Source organism: Phoca vitulina, unplaced genomic scaffold (assembly GCF_004348235.1).
Source record: "Phoca vitulina isolate PV1807 unplaced genomic scaffold, GSC_HSeal_1.0 scaffold8, whole genome shotgun sequence".
NCBI lineage: Eukaryota > Metazoa > Chordata > Mammalia > Carnivora > Phocidae > Phoca > Phoca vitulina.
In genome coordinates this window covers 45,362,652-45,382,912 of record NW_022589711.1, presented here as the reverse complement: position 1 = coordinate 45,382,912, position 20,261 = coordinate 45,362,652, and the positions used below count along the sequence as shown (strand labels likewise).

Below are 20,261 nucleotides of genomic sequence, written 5' to 3'. Positions count from 1 at the left end.
GGTCCAGAACGCTGCGGCCATCCCCATCCAGAGTCTAACTTCTAGGGACATCAGCCCAGTGAGCTAGGGAGAAGGCCCAGTACCCAAGTATCAGGTGGCTACTCAGACTTGCAGGTTTTGGTGCAGGGTTCTTCAGAGGGATCCAACAGCCCCACTAAGGGCTGTCCTTGCCCTCCCCACTGCTGAGCCCAGACAGCTCTCTGATTCTAGCTCCAGGCGCCCTGAACCCATACCAGACCCAGCCACCACCTGCAGGTTTTGCTCTTCAGAGACTTAGGCTGCAGTTAGTGTGACTAACCCAGGGGGTCTACTTTCTCAGCCACTGCACAAAAAGACACCCAGTTCTTCCTCTGGGACCTAACCAGCCCCCTCAAATCTTTCCACCACCCCAGGGAATGAGTATCTGAAGGCTAACATGGGATAAAAGACTAACCTCTTCCTAAGCCTTCAGTAACTCTGCTGGCCCATGTGTGGTCTCTTTCATTGGCCATTCCTGAAGGAGGGTCATCTGCTTGAAAAACACCATGAGGAAAGTATAGTGAAAGAGACATTTCTGTAACTTTCTCTGTTCTGACATTCTGTCCTGCAAGCAGAACAGTCTTCTGCATCAGATTCCCTGGGCAAAGTTTTGTTTCAGTGAGAGATTAAGAGTTAAGAAATTAGAACAGCCTGTAGTCATGACCTCTGTGACTCATCAGCGACCGTTAAAAATGGATGTGAAGACTTTGTACACACTTGTGAACGACAATGTCAAGTGACAAAAAAGTGGAACACCCAAGAATTTTCCCACGCTGATTACAGTTGTATAAAAAAACAGATAAATCTGTTGGTTATGTTGGGGAGGAAGAAAAAACTTTCCTCCACCCTCTTAGGTTCTTTTCCTGGAGGCCTGTAAATCAATCTGACAAAAGGCAGATTAACAAGAGAAAAAAGCCAGATTTAATTATGTATATACGCATAGGAGTTCACAAAGAAATGTGATTCAAGAAGATGTTTAGAATTGGGGGCTTACATACTATTTTAACAGACCAAGCAAGTAATTGTAGAGAAATAACTAGACAAAGGAAAAGAGGTTTGGGGCTTCTGGAGGGTGTAAATTATGAGAAGGTGACTAGGAAATGTGTAGTAAATAAGGGTTGTTTAGCAAGGTCTGTTATGAAGACGAGTCTCCTCTTTCTGGGAAGGGAGAAAACATATTTACAAATGGAAATTTGTGTCACCTTAATAAAGAGAAATGGATGTCCTGCTTTGAGACAGAAAGGGAGGGCAAAGAGCTAATTGCCTTCAGCTCAAAACATTCTTTATACCAAAGTGGCATGTTTTGGAGTGGCATACTCTGACCCCCTTCAGTTAAAAAATGAGATAAAACTAGGAAGAGGGGTGGGTAGTTGTGTTTCTAACACTAATGTTATTATGTTTGTTGATTGGGTTGATCAACCCAACCATATGTGATCCTTATGCAAATTCTAGCAATAAAAAGCCCAGAAAAGAAATTTTTTAAAAAGTCCTGCCAAATCCCACCACCAAGAAACATTACTGAAATTCTGACACTCTCTTTGTCATCATGCTCTGCATATATTGCAAGTTTTATTTTAGAGACATACTCTTTAACAGGAATTCTGTGGGAGCTTGGCAGGCAAGGAGCCAGCCAGGGCTGGGGGTATTTCAGATGGATGGGCTGCCAGAAAGGAGGAGCGCCAGAGATGAGGAGGCTCTCCCCAACTGTGAACTTTACAGAGATTAAGCCCTATCTTTGCAGGATTACAGTCCCTAATTAGGAAAGGAGGTTTGGAGAAGAGGATGGTGCAGCATTCCACAGCAGGGTTGTCTGCTCTTCTTGCAGTCTTTGGAATGCTGCAGGACTTTCCCCCTCTTTGTTTCAAATGCAAAATGTAAAGACAGAAGGAGGCATGTAGCTGACAAGCAAGAGTCAGGCTCCTTCGAGATGGGCTAGCTGGGGTCACACTGAATTGCAGAGATGGGGAGAGCTGGAAGCCCCTAGGAATTCTAACCCAGTACCCTTGGTGAAAAAAGGGGAACCTGAGGCCCAGAGAGTGTGTGTTGGGGGAGGGGGGAGGAATAGCCTATAACCGTGCAGACTTGGGAGTGGTTCGCGCCCACCCTTCCTTCGTTGTCATGTAACCGAGAATAATTAGCCCCATGTCTTCTTCAAACAGAACAGAAATCAGCTTTAAGACATTTTAATGCCATCTGCAAAACTCTGTTATTCTAAAACACAAATATATTGACTAGGGCAAGATAACTCACATTGCAAAAGCTTTCTTCTTTTTACACAAGGTTTCACGGGAGGGTTCCTCCCATGGCAAGCTTGCCTCACAATATTTCAGTGGGTTTTGTTTTACAAAACTTAGTTTGCAAGTGCTGTTGTATTTTATAAGCTGAGGCCGTTTGGATGTAGAGATGCCTCCAGAAGGGTTTGCGTCATTGTTTATGATGATGTGTTCTTAAGGATTTGGGGAAAAGGGACATTAGTGAAGGCTTCATCTGGAAAGTTGATGGCATGAAGGCCCTGGATCCATCTCATGGGACTCAAGTGGGGTCAGGGCAGGACCAGCTACATAATTTGTGGGGCCCCATGCAAAATAAAAAGGGGGAGTGACTTGTTCAAACGTTACTATGACTTTCAGAATGACAGTAGCAGATCATTAAACCAAGAGTGGGACCTTCTAAGGGTGGGGCCCTGTGCACCTGCCTAGGCCTGACACCCATGAGGTCGCCCTAGGTCAGGGTGAATGGCAGGGGGGATGGTTGGTATGAAGATGAGGTACACGGAAGTGAGCGATCAGGCCAGTAAGCTGTGAATCTGTCCTACTTGGCTTTGAGATACTTGGCCTTACAAATTTCATTTGGCTTAAGTTATTGGTAAATGCGTCATTCCTGAGGTCACGGATTGGTGAGGCAGTGGGGGTGAACTGTACGTGGAAGAACTGCAGTCATGGACCAAGCTCCTTACTACGGACCAGGCCTCGTGCCAGAGCTGTACACCATGATTGCCTTCATCTGCATAGAAATACTCGTCTAAAGGTGCAGTTAAGATCTAGGCTCTAGAGAAAGGTGCCTGGGTTCAGATCTCATTGATTGAAACCTTGGGCAAGTTACTTAACCCCACTCTGTGCCCATTCCCTCGTCTGTTAAAGTAATGAGTTACCTGGGTTATAGGGTGGTATTAAGATTGAATGAGTTCATCTATTTTAAGCTATGTTTGCCCAGTGCCTGGCACATGGTAAATGTTGGCTGCCAGGATGCTCTTGAAGGAGGAGAAGGAGGAAGAGGAGAAGTAGAATGAGTAAAAGTGGTGACCACTGTATAGTTAAGTGGTAGGTTCTCCATTATGTAGAGGAGGAGAACATGGCACGGAGAGATTAGGAAATTGTCCCAGATCACCCAGAAAAGAAACAGACTGTGCTATTTCCTCAGCCTTGGTATCTCTTAGGGAAGCTTTCTGGTTTGGCCTAAGTGCCTCAGGCTCACTGGTATAGATGGATCACCAAACCCATGTTGCTGATTCGAAGTCTGCTGTTCGTCCATGCTTGCTAAGCACCCCGGGCATGCTGGGCCCTGTCATTGGTGCTGACAGGTGTGAAGATGAGAGGTAGAAGGGAGCAGGGGTGGCCTGGTGTGGTGATGAGTGCTGTACCATGTAACTAGTCCCTGGTGAGGGTGGCACCAGCACAGACAGGAAGGGAGTCTTCTACCCAGGAGCCTTGGAGAAGGTTCTGGGCTTTGGGCCAGAACAGAGGACGGGGAGGAGGGGCCCTGCTGTGTCCTGCCAAAGCCGTAAACTGAAGTAAATTCCTTCCCCTCAGCCTCACAGGCAGGTGGTGACACAAGGCAGTGACATGCCAGAAGCACTCTGAGCACTGAGAAGAGTCGGGGCCACAAAAGCCTGGGGAACCACGCCCTCCCTTCTTTTCTCTGGCGGGAGGCAAGGCAGGCACAGGGGTGTTATGGGTGCAGGCTTTTGCGGGGCCCTCACCTTTGACCTCAGTGACACTCACTTGGAGGGATCGTCCCATCCTGCCCTCCCTGCCAACACCCACCCCCATTCACCTGCTGTCCTGTTCTTCTCTTCCAGGGTTAGTGGACTTTCCCCCTTCATGGGTGACAACGATAATGAAACCCTAGCCAACGTTACCTCAGCCACCTGGGACTTCGACGACGAAGCGTTCGATGAGATCTCTGACGATGCCAAGGATTTTATCAGCAATTTGCTGAAGAAAGATATGAAGTAATGAGTTGACATTTCCATCTTTTCAGCTTCCCCGCTCCCTGGACTGGGGTCCGGAAGCAGGGACTTCCTTTGCCCTTTGTGGGTCCCCTCTCCCCTGAGGAGAGGGGGGCAGGCACTGCGAGTAGTGGGGAGGAGGAGTCTTCCTAGGCCCCCCGCTCCCCAACACCCAACTGGTCTTGAGAAGCACAGAAAGCTCACTCGAAAAGCAACCCTTGACCAATGTTGCAGGGAGAGGAGAAGCCTGTTCTGTGTGAATAATGATATAGCCCCTTTTGTTTTCTGTGTGCGAGTGTGGCCACGGAAGCCAGGCTGAAACCTCAGCCCCTCTTCGGGGGTTACTCCAGAAGTATCCTGTTTGTGGCCCCTGATCATACCCCTGGGCTAATCCGTCTTGGTGTTTTTTCCGTATCTCAATGATTTAAGAACTGCCGGCCTGAACAGGGTACCTGCTCCCACTGGCCTAAGTGAGGCTGTGATTTCAGACCGCTGGCTCAGCCCTGTCCCCACGGGTCCCTGGCCCACCTCACCGTGCAGACTGTGGGGGCTGCCGGGAGCTGCCCTTGTGGTCGGTGGAGGGACACATAAAACAGTAGTGACCACTGGGAGGCCGGCATGTTCGGTCACGTGGACGGCCTGAGGCCGTGAGAGCAGGTGCTCTGTAAGTGTAAGCAAGGAGCACTGTAAGTGTTCCCATGAGAGAAGAGCAGAGCTGCGGAGGCTAGGGCAGAGGCCTCGGGGGTGGCCAGCCGAATTCGTGGGTGAGGACTCTCCAGGTGAGGGAACTGGTGGGAGTACAGCAGGGGGGCGGGGAGGCTGTGCGTGTGTAGGGAAAGCTGACATGCCCCCGGGAAGGGAGCCGTGGCTGTCAGATGAGAGCAACCAGCCCGTTGGGTGCCTCGCCCGCTCTGTAAACAGGTGGCCAGATGAGGCGGGGCCTGGCTCCAGGAGCCCCCCAGTAGCGTTTGGCAACAGGGAACAGTTCTAAGCTTTGCCCTAGAAGGGTGGTGTTGAATAGGTGGGGTACCAGAGGATGAGAAGGGGAAGGGCGGCCAGACTCCACAGTCAGGTGACTGCATTAGCCAGGTGACTTTGGGGTGCAGGTTCCGCCCTGTCTGCCTAGCCCACAGACCCCCTGAGGCTACCAGTTATCTTGTTCCCCTCTGGGAGAAATCCTGTTTGGGACCAAGAGCACAGCTGTGAAAAGAGCAGAGTTAGAGGGTCTCTCAGATGGCTCCGATTTTCTGGTTATGTGTCCACCTCTCAGTCCTTTTGAGCTACCTCAGGCCAAACTCTTCCAGAAGCTACATCCACACTCCTTTGGTGAGGCCTTTTTGGCATTTTGCTCTCAGAGCCTTTGTAGCAGAAGTAGGCATGACCTGGGTAGAATCTGGATGTTGTGGGGGCCTAGATTCCCTTCCAGTGGGAGCGATCCTCACTCCCAGGGTGCTTCATGGAGATGCAGACCTCCTTCCTAATAACTCTGGTCCAGGATGGCTTTTGTCCATCGAGCTTCATTCACTGAAGATTTGGTAAATGAGGCATTATGTATATACCTGTTTTCTCATCTGACCTTGAATTAACTCAGTAATGAGCTGTGCTGGCCCCTCTGTGCTCATAAAATGGATTCACCAAAGAACTGATTTCAAATTATCAAGACATTCGATTCCCATAAACTCTTAAATGTAGCATCTCTTTAGCCAGAAATCTCCACCTATCTACACTTTTTAAAATATTTTTATATTATAAAATTAATACATGTAAGTTGTAGAAAATATGAATATAGGAAAATTAAAATAATCCATAATCCCTTTATCTAAAGATCACTACATTTTGCTATACTGAGCAAATTTACTTATACTTATTTGTCTATGTATGTTAACATTTGGTTCTTTGAGCTCTATTAGTGCTATTACAATTAAGGTGATGACCCTGAATTATTTCTAGAATCCCAGAGCTTTCAGAAAGATTAAATGAGTTTGAGTGCAGTTTCTAAGGTTGTCATAATTCATAGGTTGTATGTAGGACATACTTCTGAGTTTTAACAAGAAAAACCTGACACTAAACCACAACATAAGACATGAGAGCTCAGTGATTCTCAGAGATTTCGGCCTAATGTTTTACTCTCTCCTCCCCCAGACAAGGAGACAGAAAGATTAGGCCTCCACAGCCCCCTGCCCCCATGTGACCAGTAGAATGACCCCACCGTAGAATATCATTCTCAGATGTGTCTGCCTTTACCCTTCCTAGACCCCAAGGGCAGGTCATGAGACTCCAGTTGCTTACGTGGTGGTTAGGACTTAACACTTAAAAACTTACATAGAGTAAGTCAGTGTAACTCAGACCAAGAGAGGAAAAAGGCCAGGAGCACAGTGACCCTGATCATGGTGGATGAACTGGGAACAGAGAGAGCCCTGGGCTCTGCCCTGTGTGACCAAGGACAGGTGACCTCCCATTTCTGATCTGACCAGCAGTCTCTGAGGTCCCCTCCTGCTCAGAAATCCTCTGATCTCTGCCTCCATCAGAAACCGCCTGGACTGCACCCAGTGCCTTCAGCATCCATGGCTAATGAAAGACACCAAGAACATGGAGGCCAAGAAACTCTCCAAGGACCGGATGAAGAAGTACATGGCAAGAAGGAAATGGCAGGTAACGAGGTTGTCCCTTTGGACTCAGATGTTGCCCCTCACATTTGCTTTATTGGAGCTACCCTCAATCCAAGAATATTTACATCTGTTTCTGAAATAGTCTGGGACCAAGACTGACATTTCATGTCTTTGTGGCTAGGGTTGAGCAATGTCACCTTGAAGACTATTTGGCAACCCTGGAGAATGTGATCTCCTTAAAGACAGTGTGATGGCCTTACATTTCTTTATAGTGAAGGAGGAGGGCACAGGATCTACAAAGAGAGATATGGTCCCCACTATCTAGGGAGATTGTATGTTACTATGTGTCCTTGGGCGAGTGACAACCTTCCCATGCCTTCATATTCTCACTTGTAAAATGGGGGTAATAGTGGTACCAACATCACAGCATCTTTGGTAGAATTATATGAAGTAATCTTCATCTGGCCTTGAGCATATTGCATGGCACATAGTAAGTGTTCAAAAATGATACCAGTAGCTCATATGTATGGAGGGCTGGCCATATGTCAGGAAACATTCAAAGCACTTTCTATGCAGTGAGTCTTTTAATCCTAGGAGGCAGGTACTATTATTATCCCCACTTTAGAGACAAGCTGAGGCTGAGAAAGGTTAGGAAGGTCACCAAGGATCACGTAGCTAGTAAATGGGAGTGGATTCAAACCCAGAGCCTGGCTCCAAAGTACAGTCTTAACAATGGCACAAAATTGCCTCTGATTAATAGCAGATGGATAAAATTGTCATCCAAAACCATAGAGAACTTGTCATCAGCTATTTTATTTTTATTATCACTATTAGTATTACAAAATTTCTGGGCTATGGTTTCTACATGCCGGCACGTGGGTTTCTATACTCAAGGAATGTATAGTGTAATGGGGAACTGAAGCAAATGGACATAAAAGGACATAATGCGCACCAAGAATCATAAACTATCAGTATAGCCTTCCAGAGCCATATATGTGAGTGTAAATGGGAGAAAGGAGTCACTCACACCAGAGTTGGATGTGGTTGTGAGGAACTGCTGCCAGGGGGAGGACTTTGAAAGTGGTCATGGAAAATGGGCTAGAACAAGAGAAGAGGGGATACAGCACAAACGGAGGAGAAGGCGCAGAGGTCCTCACCCCGACAGGAGCAGAGTCCTTTAACTGGGCAGCCAAGGGAATTGGGGCATTTAAAAATGGTCTATGTGGCAGAGAAGAAGGAAATCTCTGTTTTAGAGGCAATTGGGACACTGGTAATGTGCCATACAGCAGGACTAAACTGTAGTCACTAAACCCCCCAAAAGCACAAATTCACACAGAGGTTGAGAGGAGGAGAGGCGAAGGGGGCCTTAGGGTGTGTGGGTTTAAGGGATTACTGCCCCCTGAGTGGCTCAGCCAGGACTCCCCCACAATGGGAGTCAGTTCCTGGTTAGCCCCCGCTGAAGGTTTAGGGGGATCTCTTGGTTCCCTCAAGTGCCAGGTGACTTGGAACACCTGTGTTGCTTACCTTACCCTCTGGTATCGTTAGGATCCAGTGAAATTGGAGTAACTAATGTTCTTAAAATGTAAAGGGGTCCATAAAATCAAAGTTGGTTTTATTAATGATCCTATGGCCAGTAGATCTCAAAGAAATAATGGTATCTCTGGAGTGAATAGGGTGGCTGGTGTGGGGGTGGGGTGGTCCTACTGGCAGTGAGTCTCATTGGGTTTTGCTTGGATGATGCTGTGGGTTAAGAGGCAGCCTTACCACTTCAAGCTCTCTGGGGGCATCGACACATCTGTTGATGAACCAAAGCCAGGAAGGACCTGAACCCAGGGGACGGGAACAGAGAAAAGGAAATGGGAGAGGAAATAAATGGAATTTTTTAGTCTGATGGGTCAGGGAACCATAATTTGTGCTGATATTTTAAATCGAAGTTTTTCCTATTTGTTAACAGTGTTACTAGCCATAAGGTTTTCTGGAAGTGAGAAGGGAAAGAAAAGGATAGAATTCAGAGAAGGAACCTTAATTTCATACCTTCATATAGGTAGCAGCATTTGGAAATAGGTTTTCCACAAAAATGGTGGTTAGGTTTCACAAAATTACACACAAAAGTAGTCTATAAAATCCCATGTGGCACAAGATGTCCCCGAAGCATAATTTCACTGGTAATGGCTCGCCTGCATCTAACCATCCACATTTTTTACCCCAGATACCAGGACCTTAGCACACCCTGAATAGGGGCTTCCCTCTCAGAGCAGCTGAGGTTGCGTGTGGTGGAGCAGAGTAAAGTGTGGTGGAATAAAATGGGGTTGACTGTGGTGGAGGGAAGGGCCCAGGGCAGACACAGGTGGCCCAGAAATCTCTATGGTTGCACAAGAGAAGGTTCCTTGTTATCGTTCTGGTGTGGTTTCCATAAAAGGCCCAGGAAGAAGGAAGTAACATGAGAGCAAATCCCTAGAAGTAAGGTAACATGTAGATGACTAATCATGTCATTGATCTTAGGAGGAAGTTTATCTGAAAGAAGGTACTTTTTTATTTATATGAAAGAATTTTAAAAAGACGTGAGCAGTAGCACTGAGGGTGAGTTGAATAGGATAACAGCGCTGCTGCTTGTGAAACTGGAAGCAAAGGACTGGGAATGAGAGGCCTGTGGGCAGCCATCTTTATTCTCTGAGACCCACAAAGACACCAGCAGTATGGACCATAGGCCCATAGAGAAGAAAGCTTTTGACTGTATAGCAGAGAGTACTCTTGGCTATCACATTTGGATATTCACTTATCAGGGGAAACTGGAGTCTCAGAGCTGTTGGTATATATGTAGGGTCTATGATGGCTGGCTGACTGGCTCTAGGGTGACCAACTTGCCCCAGTGTCCCAGGGGCCACCCCAGCTTTAACCCTGAAAGACTCTCCTCCTGGGAAACCTCTCCATCCTTGGCAAACACAGGCTGGTTAGTCACCCTCGCTGGCTCTCCCAAGGGAGGGAGTCTGTGTGGCATTAGGGAGGCCCGTACAAACAGTACCCGCGTGGAGCACAGGAACCCAGCCTGGGCAATTGCCCTCAGACAAGAAAAATACTTCCTCAAAGCAAGGATGGAACTTAGGGTATTGAAATTTTTCTTGATGTTCCAAAAATTTCTAAAATCTTAGTAAAGCAGCAACCAATTTTCAGCTCAAAGGCATGAAACTGGAGGACTAGAACATACAGATGTATTTCTTTTCTAGTTGTGACAATTTCTCTACTGATTTTTTTTTCATAAATCAGTTCCCAAAGATTGACGTAGGTTATTGTTAAGATTTTCCTTATTAAGCACTTCTTACTTTTCTCCCTGTTCTAGAAATTATATGCTGTAATACTCCATCTGATGGAAGCCTCTTTGTTAATGTGTATTGGCTTCCTTCTCTGAAATACTCTCTTTTATCTGCCTTGTTCTGGCAACTTCATATTAGTCATTTTGTTAATAGAAGAGGAAAGACTTCCTTATTCCACACCATACAAGTACAGATAGTCCTAATCAGTCACAATCCAGGCGTTTGGAATTAGGGAGCCCATGGGCTCATGGGGAGTGTTCCCTGCTACACAGTCCCATGTATGAATCATAGTCTCTGAGAAGACTGGAGCTATAGGGAGATTCAAATCTTCTGGTTCAAGAACATGAGGTCCACAGAGAGGAACTGATTTGCATAGTAATGAGTTGAGCGACTCCTGGGCCAGGCAAACCAATCTGTGTTGGATAAAGGGAATCGAGAGCCAGAAGGGCTGGGTCTAACAGTTTGGCTGGCTTGGGAATAGTCTGGTCTGACGTCGACTCCATAGGGAGGGCTGCCGTGGCTGGCACCTCCTCTTGCCCCTTCCTGAGGTCAGGATGAGCTCCCATGGGAAGAGCTGGATCTTTCCAGCTAGCACAACAAATAGATCAATGATGTCACCAGGAACAGCCTCTCCAGGCAGAGCATGCAAGACTGCCAAGTGGGCTCAGTCTGCAGGTACATTCTCTGCAGGGCCACGGGGCCTCTGCACACAGCTAAGTTGGTCCGTTGTCCTCTCACCTTCTTCCCCCATCCCAACATCACCGCCACCTGGGGCTTCCGGAATTCTGTTCAGAGGGACACAGCTTCACCATGGTGACAGAGGGCCGGAAACATAACCACACCACAGTGATGTATGCAAGAGGGCGGATGGCCAGGGGACAGAGCAGGATGGAATGTCTGTCCAAAGTGCATGAAAAGAGTCAGCCACAAGGATGGCATGTGACAAACGAAAAGTGGCAGCCGTTATAGCAGATCTCAGCTTAAAGCACACACACACACACACACACACACACACACACACACACCCGTTATGAGTCCTTAGTGCCCTGTGATTCCTTACTTTCAAAATAATCTTTTTATGGAAATATCCTGGCTTTCCAGATAGTTCCAAATCGTGAGGCTTTACTGAAATAGTTGAGCACAGGAAGAAGGTTCAGGAGGCAGCGGTTGTGCGGGGCGGTTTACGGCCCAGGAGGTGAGTGCTAGCCCCTGGCCTGTGTGCAGCTGTCTCTGCAGTCTGGGGAGCCAGGCCGCGGCGCGGTCTGCACTCTGGACAGACAGCGTCGGGGTGCCTGAAAAGACGCTTTGGGTGCAGGGATGGAAAGAGTTGGCGATGCCTTCGTTTCTTACCTTGTCATTCCACTGACCTTAGAAAAGGGGCGGGAAACATCACTTGAAGGTGAGACCTTCAAAGACCTGTGGGACTGGAAGGTGAAGGAGAAGCATAGACACAACTCTATATTATAGGGGATTTCCTGACCTAAATCCTATGCTTGGTAGAATTTTCACAATGCAAAGGAAGTTTTCATAGCAAGTTCTGGCGTCCTTTTCAGCAGAAATTCTGTCTTCTCCCAAGGTTTCTCATCTCAGAAAAGCAAAGTGCCGCTGCCTTTCATTCCTTTGGGTCCTTCTTTTTGATGCCTGGCTGTACGTCAGGGAGGTACACGCCTCCAGAACCTCACTGTGGATTCACAGACTCACAGGCCGGGCTGAGTGTGTCTCAGAATCTCTTAAGTATCTGAATCATAAACAGAAGTAATGAGACCTTGGAGATCATTTTGTCCAAACCCCTCCTTAAACAGAGAAGGAAACTGAAGCCCGGAGAGGTTAAGCGACTTGCCCAAGGTCAATAGAATGCTTTTTCTTTTTTTTCTTCGCATCATGACCTGTCGGATCTGTAGTAACTTTCTCTGGACCAATTAAATTCCTATCACTAGTATTGTTTTACGAGAAGCAGCCCCACTGGGCCCCGTCAGCAGTAAGTCTTTGGAGCTGTCTCAGCCTGCAGTTGCTTTATATAAACTATCCCTTTTATGGGAGTTGAAGCAGAGTATGAAAAGGGTTTTTGTCTCATGTTGACCTTGTTTAGTCACATTAACGCACACACTGGTTCCAGGCCCCATTCCATTCTCCGAACATCTTCTGACACGCTGACAGTGCTGAGCAGAGCAAGGTTGGGCTCATTCCTCTGGCAGAACCTCGGCACTTGGGAGGCCCTCGTTTCAGGGACAGCTACTTCTCCTGGGCTAGGCTCTTCTCCCCGAACCCCACTGCCCAGCTGGAGCCACGGACGCCGCCTGAGTCCAACCCGTGTCTATTTTCCAGAAAACGGGCAATGCTGTGAGAGCCATTGGAAGACTGTCCTCTATGGCAATGATCTCAGGGCTCAGTGGCAGGAAATCCTCAACAGGGTCACCAACCAGCCCGCTCAATGCAGAAAAATTAGAATCTGAAGGTAAGGAGCTCCAGGAAGACTTTTATCCAGCCAATTGGTGAGAAAGGAAGGGTTGGGGGATGGAGGGACATTTTGAGGTTTTGGGGGGGTTTTCGGTTTGTTTGTTTGTTTTTATATAATATAAACTACAAGGATTAAATTCAGAACTAATTTTAGGTTGCCCTAACAACAATTACTAGTTATTCTTTAATTGTTCAACCTTAAGTTTAACTATTTTCAGAGGGAAAGTTATTTGTCTAGTAGAACCAGATGACTTCCGCTGTTCTTTTCCCTATATTTTACATAAGAATTAGCGAAGACTTCATTAAAAGCTTCCTTTTTTCTCATTACAAAAGCGATATTTGTATATTGATAGGGAAACATAAATAAACACATATAGTAGTATCTTTTAAAAAAATATCCTTCCATATTCTTACGTCTTTGTGTTTTTCTTTAAAAAAAACAAACTATCGTCCATATTCATTTGGCATTTTTCATGATGCTGAAACATGTTGTTTGAACGGGGTAGACTGTGCATGACAGGGCTCCTCCTGGAGACCAATGGGGTTAGTTATTTGCACACCGTCTTCGAGAGGCTGCCTTGACCATCTCTTCACTGAAGGCCTCGGCCTCTTCCTGCTCCAGATACACGTAGGGACTGGCCCTTATCTTCTTGAGGCACCTCATTTTACCAAAGACACCCCCCTACCTCCTGCTGCCTGGTGTTTTTGGTATCCAAAGGTGAGAAGCTAAGTCTAGATCCCTCCTGTGTATAAAGGCAGGGTAATTGGCAAGGCTGCTTGCTGGGCTGTTCTGATGGAGTCGGGGGCATAGTCTGCAGCATGCGGGCCCGGTCCCTCCTGATCCACACTCCCCAGATGACCCAGAAATAGCCTGAAAGGAAGGGAGAAGATACAGGAGCCCCTCCAGTACAGCTTTTCCCTAAATCCCTGGTCCCCGTCATACAATGGGAAGGCAGTGTAAGTGTGGAGAACAGAACTCCAGGCAGATTGAAGATGCGTCTAGGACCCAGCTCCTCCTTCCCGAGGAGCAGGTGAAGGGCCTGCTGCTGCAGGAGGAGGGCAAAGGGGGGACAGAGATCGGGAAGGCTGGTGTGGTTTGTCCTTGTTAGATACCCTCCACTGAATCCTGAAACAGCATGGAATGCAGCCAGAAATCCTTTTTAAAGACTATTTCCTTTTTCAATGTGTCAGCATAAGGGAAGGGCGGGGGGGGGGGGGGGGGGAGTTAAAACATTTCCGCAGTTTGGTCACGGTTCTCTCTGCTGCCAAAACCTTTTGGCAGCAGGCCAGCCTGTCCCCAGGAGAAAGGTGTGCTTGATTCAGTCCTCTAAGCTGCATTATTTGCTGAATTGTAGCAACTTAAACAAAAAAGTCAGCTTTTTTAAACGAGGGAAGAGGAGAGAACAGGGAATGAAGAACTGACCTCATTTCCTTCCCTGTCTCCTAGAAGATGTGTCTCAAGCTTTCCTTGAGGCTGTTGCAGAGGAAAAGCCCCATGTAAAACCCTATTTCTCTAAGACCATCCGTGATTTAGAAGTTGTGGAGGGAAGCGCTGCTAGATTTGACTGCAAGATTGAAGGTAAGTTGTAGCTATTCTTCCCTTGACTACAAAAGGGGTGTGGTGGACTGGTGGGCCCTGCTGTGTGCCCCGGGCAAAATGTTCATTCTGGGCAGCCAGGCTGCGAGGACAATGGGGCTAGGAGGAGTTGGCCAGCTGCTCCCACTCCGCCTCCTGAAGGTTGGTGCCATTCAGTGACTCGCCTAGGACACCCTGGCTATTTCACATCCTTGCATCAGCCACTAGACTCAAGTTAAAAGTGGTTTATCACTGTTTGGCTATGGAACATGCTTAATGAAATAAGCTTTGCAAGCTTCTGGGAAGCATGTGAACTGCCCACAAGAGGCTTCAAAGGAAGGTGGCCATGAAGAGTATAGGATGGGGAGTCGGGTGGCTCTGCTGCTCATCTGCGGGCTGTGTGACCTTGGATGGTGATCTAAGTCTTCTGAGCCTCAGGCCTTTAACCTTAAGATGATGTCTAATGCCTGTGTAGCTCTGGGGAATGCTGTGAGAGGCCGTATGGGAAAAGGGGGAACCTCTTAAGTCTGTTCAAGATGTCACAGCACCAAGGGAAAAGTTGTGGGATTGGTAAGTGCAGAGAGTGAGCATGCCATGTGACTCCAGATGGAGGGAAGCTGGGCTCCAGGTGCCTACGCCACCTTCCCCATGCTTCTCTGCCTGCCGAGAATAATGTGGCCATAGAATTGTGAGCTGTCAGTGCTCAAGGGAACTTAAGGGATCTTAGCATAGCACCTGAGAAGTGAGCAATATTGGTGACACAAAGCATTGCCATTTCCACAGACAGCAACATTCCAGAAAGATAAGGGCAAGAAAAGACAGGGTTCTTTGTCTCAAGTCTGTGACTATTGCGTGCCAACCAAAGTGGAGGATTATCTCATTTCAGTCTGACCAAATAAAGCACAGGAGTTCATTAGGCAACTTTCCCAAGGCTGCATAGCATAGGACAGCCATCAGAACAAATCATGCCTCCCACGTTCTAGGATTCTCCAGCAGTAGGACTAGATAATGCCTTTTGGGTAAAGTAACCCAAAGTGAGGAATGAGAAAAGTTTTTCTCCTGCGTCATTATATCTCAGATTGCCTTGTAAATACAGTGCCTATAATCATCTTTCTTTTTTTCTATTCAATTAACAAAAAAAAAAGGTCGATGTGTTGCCTTTGCTAGCGTGGAAGTGTGCAGCTTGGGGACACTGTTGAAAGCTCTGGGGCCAGTGCTCAGAATTCTCACCATCACCACTGTCTCTGGGTCTTCTGAGGTTTTTTCCTTTTTAAAAATTATTACAACATAGTGATTATCATTTTTGTACTTTTCTCTTTGGGATTATTGCCTTCATTATTTGCAGAACTTTGACTAGAGCACTAAGGAGGAATTAAAGCATATGGCTGCCATTTTGATACAAACAAAATCTACTTGAAAAGAATGTTCAAATTCTTAAGTTCTTATGTGTAATTTTTATTCTGGATGGGGCTGTAATTTTTTTTCCTGTAAAAATCTTTCTCCAAAACGTAAAGAAAAAGTCAGTTAGAATTATTATGTATTTGTAAAGGCTTATATATATATATATATATATATATATATATATATATATATATACACATCTCATATATAATACATATGATGTATATATGTATATAAAATATATTTTTTAAATGCTGAATTTTCCAGAAACATGACTAATAACATAAAATGAGGCTAACCAATGTGGTCAATTTCCAGTTATCTATAGTTGGCAGATTATCTGTCTTTGGATCAGACTAAGATAAATATTGCTTCTTTTTCTTAGCAATATTATCAGATCCTCTAACTTATGTATTATGGAGCTTATTATCAGCTTTGAGTTATAATTTACATAACATAAAATTTACCCATCTTATTGTACAATCACCACAATCCAATTTTAGAACATTTCCATCACCCCCTAAAGATCTCTTGTGCCCATTTGTTCTCTTATTTTTTATTTAAATTTATTTAAGTTCAACTTCTATACAAGATAAGAAATTTTCTTTTCACCCAAGGAGATCTTTAGCTCTAGGCATGTGGCTGGAGTCAGGGCTGTGTTGCAGGTGGGACGTAGTACAAGCCCCACGTGGATGGCAAACGGCATGCCTGTAAAGTACCTTTTGTGGGATTTCAGATATTGCTCTTTACAATATATGCCCATATCCGAATGTAAATCTCAAAAGAGATGTTAAAAGCCAACATCGTGACTTTTTCCTGTACCCCCTTAATCAATAGAGGTTGCTTAGGAGCTGCTTGCATGAATTGGTAGGAAACTTTGAATAATGGTTTCTGCAATTTGTGTCCTCTCCCTGTGCTGCAGGATACCCAGACCCTGAAGTTGTCTGGTTCAAAGATGACCAGTCAATCCGGGAGTCCCGCCACTTCCAGATAGACTACGACGAGGATGGGAACTGCTCTTTAATCATTAGCGATGTTTGCGGGGACGACGATGCCAAGTACACCTGCAAGGCTGTCAACAGTCTCGGGGAAGCCACCTGCACAGCGGAGCTCATTGTGGAGACCATGGAGGAAGGGGAAGGGGAAGGGGAAGAAGAAGAGGAAGAGTGAAACAAAGCCAGAGAGAAGAAGCTTCTAAGGCATATTACAAAGACTATTTCTCTAAAGCTCAAAAAAATCCAAGATAGTAAAAGCACTTAGTGTGATAGATTATCTAGTTAGGTCATTTGAGGGTTGATTGTTCAGCAACAGCAGTTGGTACCCAGCAGCAGCTACTGATGGGCATTAATGTGAACTAGCTGGCACCTTAAGATACTAACACGGCCAGATTTCATTTTGGGAAATTACCAGTAACTTGCCTGATCTGTTGATGTTAGAAAGTAACCAAAAGAAATCTTTATCTGGGCAAAGTCATAAATTCCCTAACTGAAAGCACTCATGAAAAATAAGGCCCTGTGCTCACAGCTCAGCCCAGAAGGTCCCTGGAGATGGAGATGTGTCTCTCCCAGCTCCTAACTCCAGAGAACGGCGTCTCCTCTAGTCCTGCAGCACTTCATTCTGAAAGCAGTTGAGCCATTTTAACTTACGAGGCCCATTTGATTCCAAAGTATACTATAGACATGCAAACTTTTCATTTCTCCCCCCTGTTCCACCTGCCAGTTTTGCTGGCTCTGAACTTGCCATGAGTTTAAGCACTAAGGACGTGACGCTTCTTAGATTCTGAAGACCGGGTTCCCTGCTCGTGGATGGCTGGCTTCCTTAGGAACATAGAATCTCTTTTCTTCCAAAATCAGTAGGAAATCTAAACTTATCCCCTCTTTGCAGATGTCTAGCAGCTTCAGACATTTTTGTAAGAACCCATGAAAAAAAAAAAAATCCTTGCTAATGTGCTTTTCTTCTGAAACCAGGATTCGTATTTGTGCTGTTACAGAATATCAGCTCTGCATGTGTGGTAAAGATTTTTGTGTTTGAATGTATGAAAAACCAGTTTGCTGAAAAGTTAGTCTTAATTATTTATTGGCCACTATGAAACAGATTTCAACTGATGAAGGGCTGTAGACCTGCACGTACTTTGGAATCTCCTTCGGGGCAGTCTGACTTTAACACACCTGCCATTCTAAACACTCGCCAAAGAACTCTACCTACCTTATGGGTCCCACAATGTTTTCTTCTTGAATGTGCATCAGTCAGGCCTTGCCCCCAGCCTTCAAATATATCCGTAGACCTGATAAATGCACTCAGACTTGCATCTTTAGGACTTTTTCTTTCACTATATTGGCACTTAAATTTTTCTTTATAAACTTTTTGAAGGTCATAAACAAAGACTATAAACCGATATACCTAATACATTTCTCTGCGTGTGTGTAACATTCCAAATACTTTTTCTTTTCCACTGTTTGTAAAGTGCAGCAATTTCATATTTCAAGGGACTTTTTGATAGTTCCTCAAGAACCAATTTGAAATGACTTCAGTGCAACCCTACACAGTATCAACTTTAGAACTTTGATATTAGTCTTATGTTACCCTTCATTCTATTTTTATCTGCTTTTTGCTGCTAGTTTCAAATTTGCCAGTATTTTTCTTTTTGCTTTTTAAGCAGTTAAACAATTTTTTTCATAATAGCCACAGTATTGCCACAGTTTATAATAAAGGTTTTTAAAATTTGATTTAGAGCATTTGAAGCTTTTCTTCACTTAGTTGTGTTTAGACTATAATCTTTGTGTGCATGTGTGTTATGTGTGTGCCCATGTGTGGTGTGTGTGTTTGCTACAGGTTTTTAATGTCTTGAAATTGTGTTAATGTTCTCCCAGTTTATTATGCCATCAGAATGGTAAATGAGAACACTACGACTGTAGTTAGCTCACAGTTTTTAAATAAAGGATACCACAGTGCATGCTGTTTGTTCAATCTCTGCAGCCTTCTCTTTCTTGCCATGCCACCAGCTGGAGACTACCCAAAGCGATCCTGGAAATGACAAACAAATGCTGTGCTGCATGAATGGCTTAGATGGTTGTGTTTCACTAAGGAACAGAACAACTTACGTAGATCTTGTTCACACGAGGTAGCCTAATTTGCACATTTTGTGCGAAATCTCTCTTGAGCATCAGTTTGGTTCAATTATATTCTACAGATAAATTCCATGGACATTCGATATCTAGCGAATCCTCATAATGCTAAGATCTATATGACATTTTGGCATGTGACAAAATCATCGTCATTATCAGTATTATTAACTAGGGCTTGGTTCGCATTTGTAATTTTGGTGCAGTTTGTTATTGGCAACCAAGTGCTTTCTTTCCGTGTCTTGATATTTAAACATTTGTTAGGAGGAAATTCCTGATAACGCTCCTGCTCTATTGAAATCTGTTATCAGATGGTGAGCCCCTTATATCTTGAGTGTTCAAACAATATTACAGATATTCTAGAAGGAATCAAGGCATGCTAATAAATGTTGGATTAGATGATTCTATGATTCCACAATGTAGTCTAGAGGGAAATAATCCATTGTCCAATTAATAAATATTTAATTTTTTTCATTTTTTCAAGGCAACCACAATCCACAAATGTTCCTAATGAGGAAATTACTATTTTTAAAGAAAAGAACTTTTTATTCCTTGCTAGGGAAAAATTGACTAAATATATTCTGCACCAGGAAAAAAAAATACATTTTCTCCCATTCTATTTTCATCCCAAACACATAAAAATTCATTGGTTGTCGTTTACATTGCAGAACTTCATATTAAATGATATTTCTATGTATAATTAAAGATATAATGGCTATTGTCAGCTCTAACTTTATATAGTCTCTTTTTCTTTTAATCAAAGTGTTTGAGTTTTACTTTTCACATCTTACTGGCTTTTAATAAATCGATGCTAATAAGTATCAAGGAGATGAAGGAGAATTGAGTTTCTTTAATTTTCCAGAAAATACAAGTAATACTACTTTCTTTACCCTTTAGGAACTCCTTCTCTGTATTTTGAAAGGGAGGCTAACGTCTGTGCCAGTCCTTACTGAGGCTCTTCGCCCCCTGGCACAGCATTGTGGGCCCTTGGCTCGATGGGGCCGTGACTAGTCCTGGTCAGTGAGCTGTGAGTAGAAGTGATGGGTGTCCCCTCTGGGCCAGAGCACTTAAGTACTAATGCAAGACTCTCCACTCTGATTGGCAACATATAAGATGGTAACTGCTTTATCTGCCTGGGACCCCAGCCAACCCCCAATGGGTACATAACACAAGAAATAAACCTTGGTTCTTATAAATCACCAAGACTTTAGGGTTCTTTGTGGCTGCAGCATAACAGACTATTCTGTTATAAGGTCATCATCAAATTCTAGGTCTGTTCTGACTAATATGGTATCCACGAGTTACAAGTGACTATTTAAGCTTAAATTAATTAAAATAAATAAACTTTAAAATTCAATTCCTCAATTGCGCTACCCACAACTAGCTATGTGATGTGAAACAACCAGCCATGGGGAGCCTGGGTGGCTCAGTCATTGAGCGTCTGCCTTCGGCTCGGGTCATGATCCCAGGGTCCTGGGATCAAGCCCCACATCGGGCTCCCTGCTTGGTGGGAAGCCTGCTTCTCCCTCTCCCACTCCC

The 20,261-nt window shown here is 45.1% G+C and overlaps 1 protein-coding gene and 1 long non-coding RNA gene across 7 annotated transcripts in view; one reads left to right on the top strand and one right to left on the bottom strand.

Annotated features, from left to right (window-relative positions):
- The window catches only part of MYLK (myosin light chain kinase), a 111,755-nt gene extending 93,505 nt beyond the window's left edge, over positions 1-18,250 (top strand). For 4 of the 6 annotated variants that reach the window (XM_032406704.1, XM_032406705.1, XM_032406706.1 and 1 more), the window contains 5 exons: positions 4,097-4,249; positions 6,775-6,898; positions 12,492-12,621; positions 14,071-14,202; positions 16,523-18,250. In XM_032406704.1, coding sequence (XP_032262595.1) covers positions 4,097-4,249; positions 6,775-6,898; positions 12,492-12,621; positions 14,071-14,202; positions 16,523-16,770 — 787 coding nt within the window. In that variant the 3' untranslated portion in view covers positions 16,771-18,250. Of the gene's footprint in view, positions 1-4,096; positions 4,250-6,774; positions 6,899-12,275; positions 12,340-12,491; positions 12,622-14,070; positions 14,203-16,522 lie in introns of those variants that run through there. The other 2 variants (XM_032406703.1, XM_032406709.1) reach the window with 2 other exon arrangements.
- Positions 18,251-18,435: 185 nt separating this feature from the next.
- LOC116633901 overlaps positions 18,436-20,261 on the bottom strand; it is a 27,632-nt gene continuing 25,806 nt past the window's right edge. The window contains exon 3 of the long non-coding RNA XR_004299801.1: positions 18,436-18,624. This is a non-coding gene — a long non-coding RNA (uncharacterized LOC116633901). The remainder of the gene's footprint in view (positions 18,625-20,261) is intronic.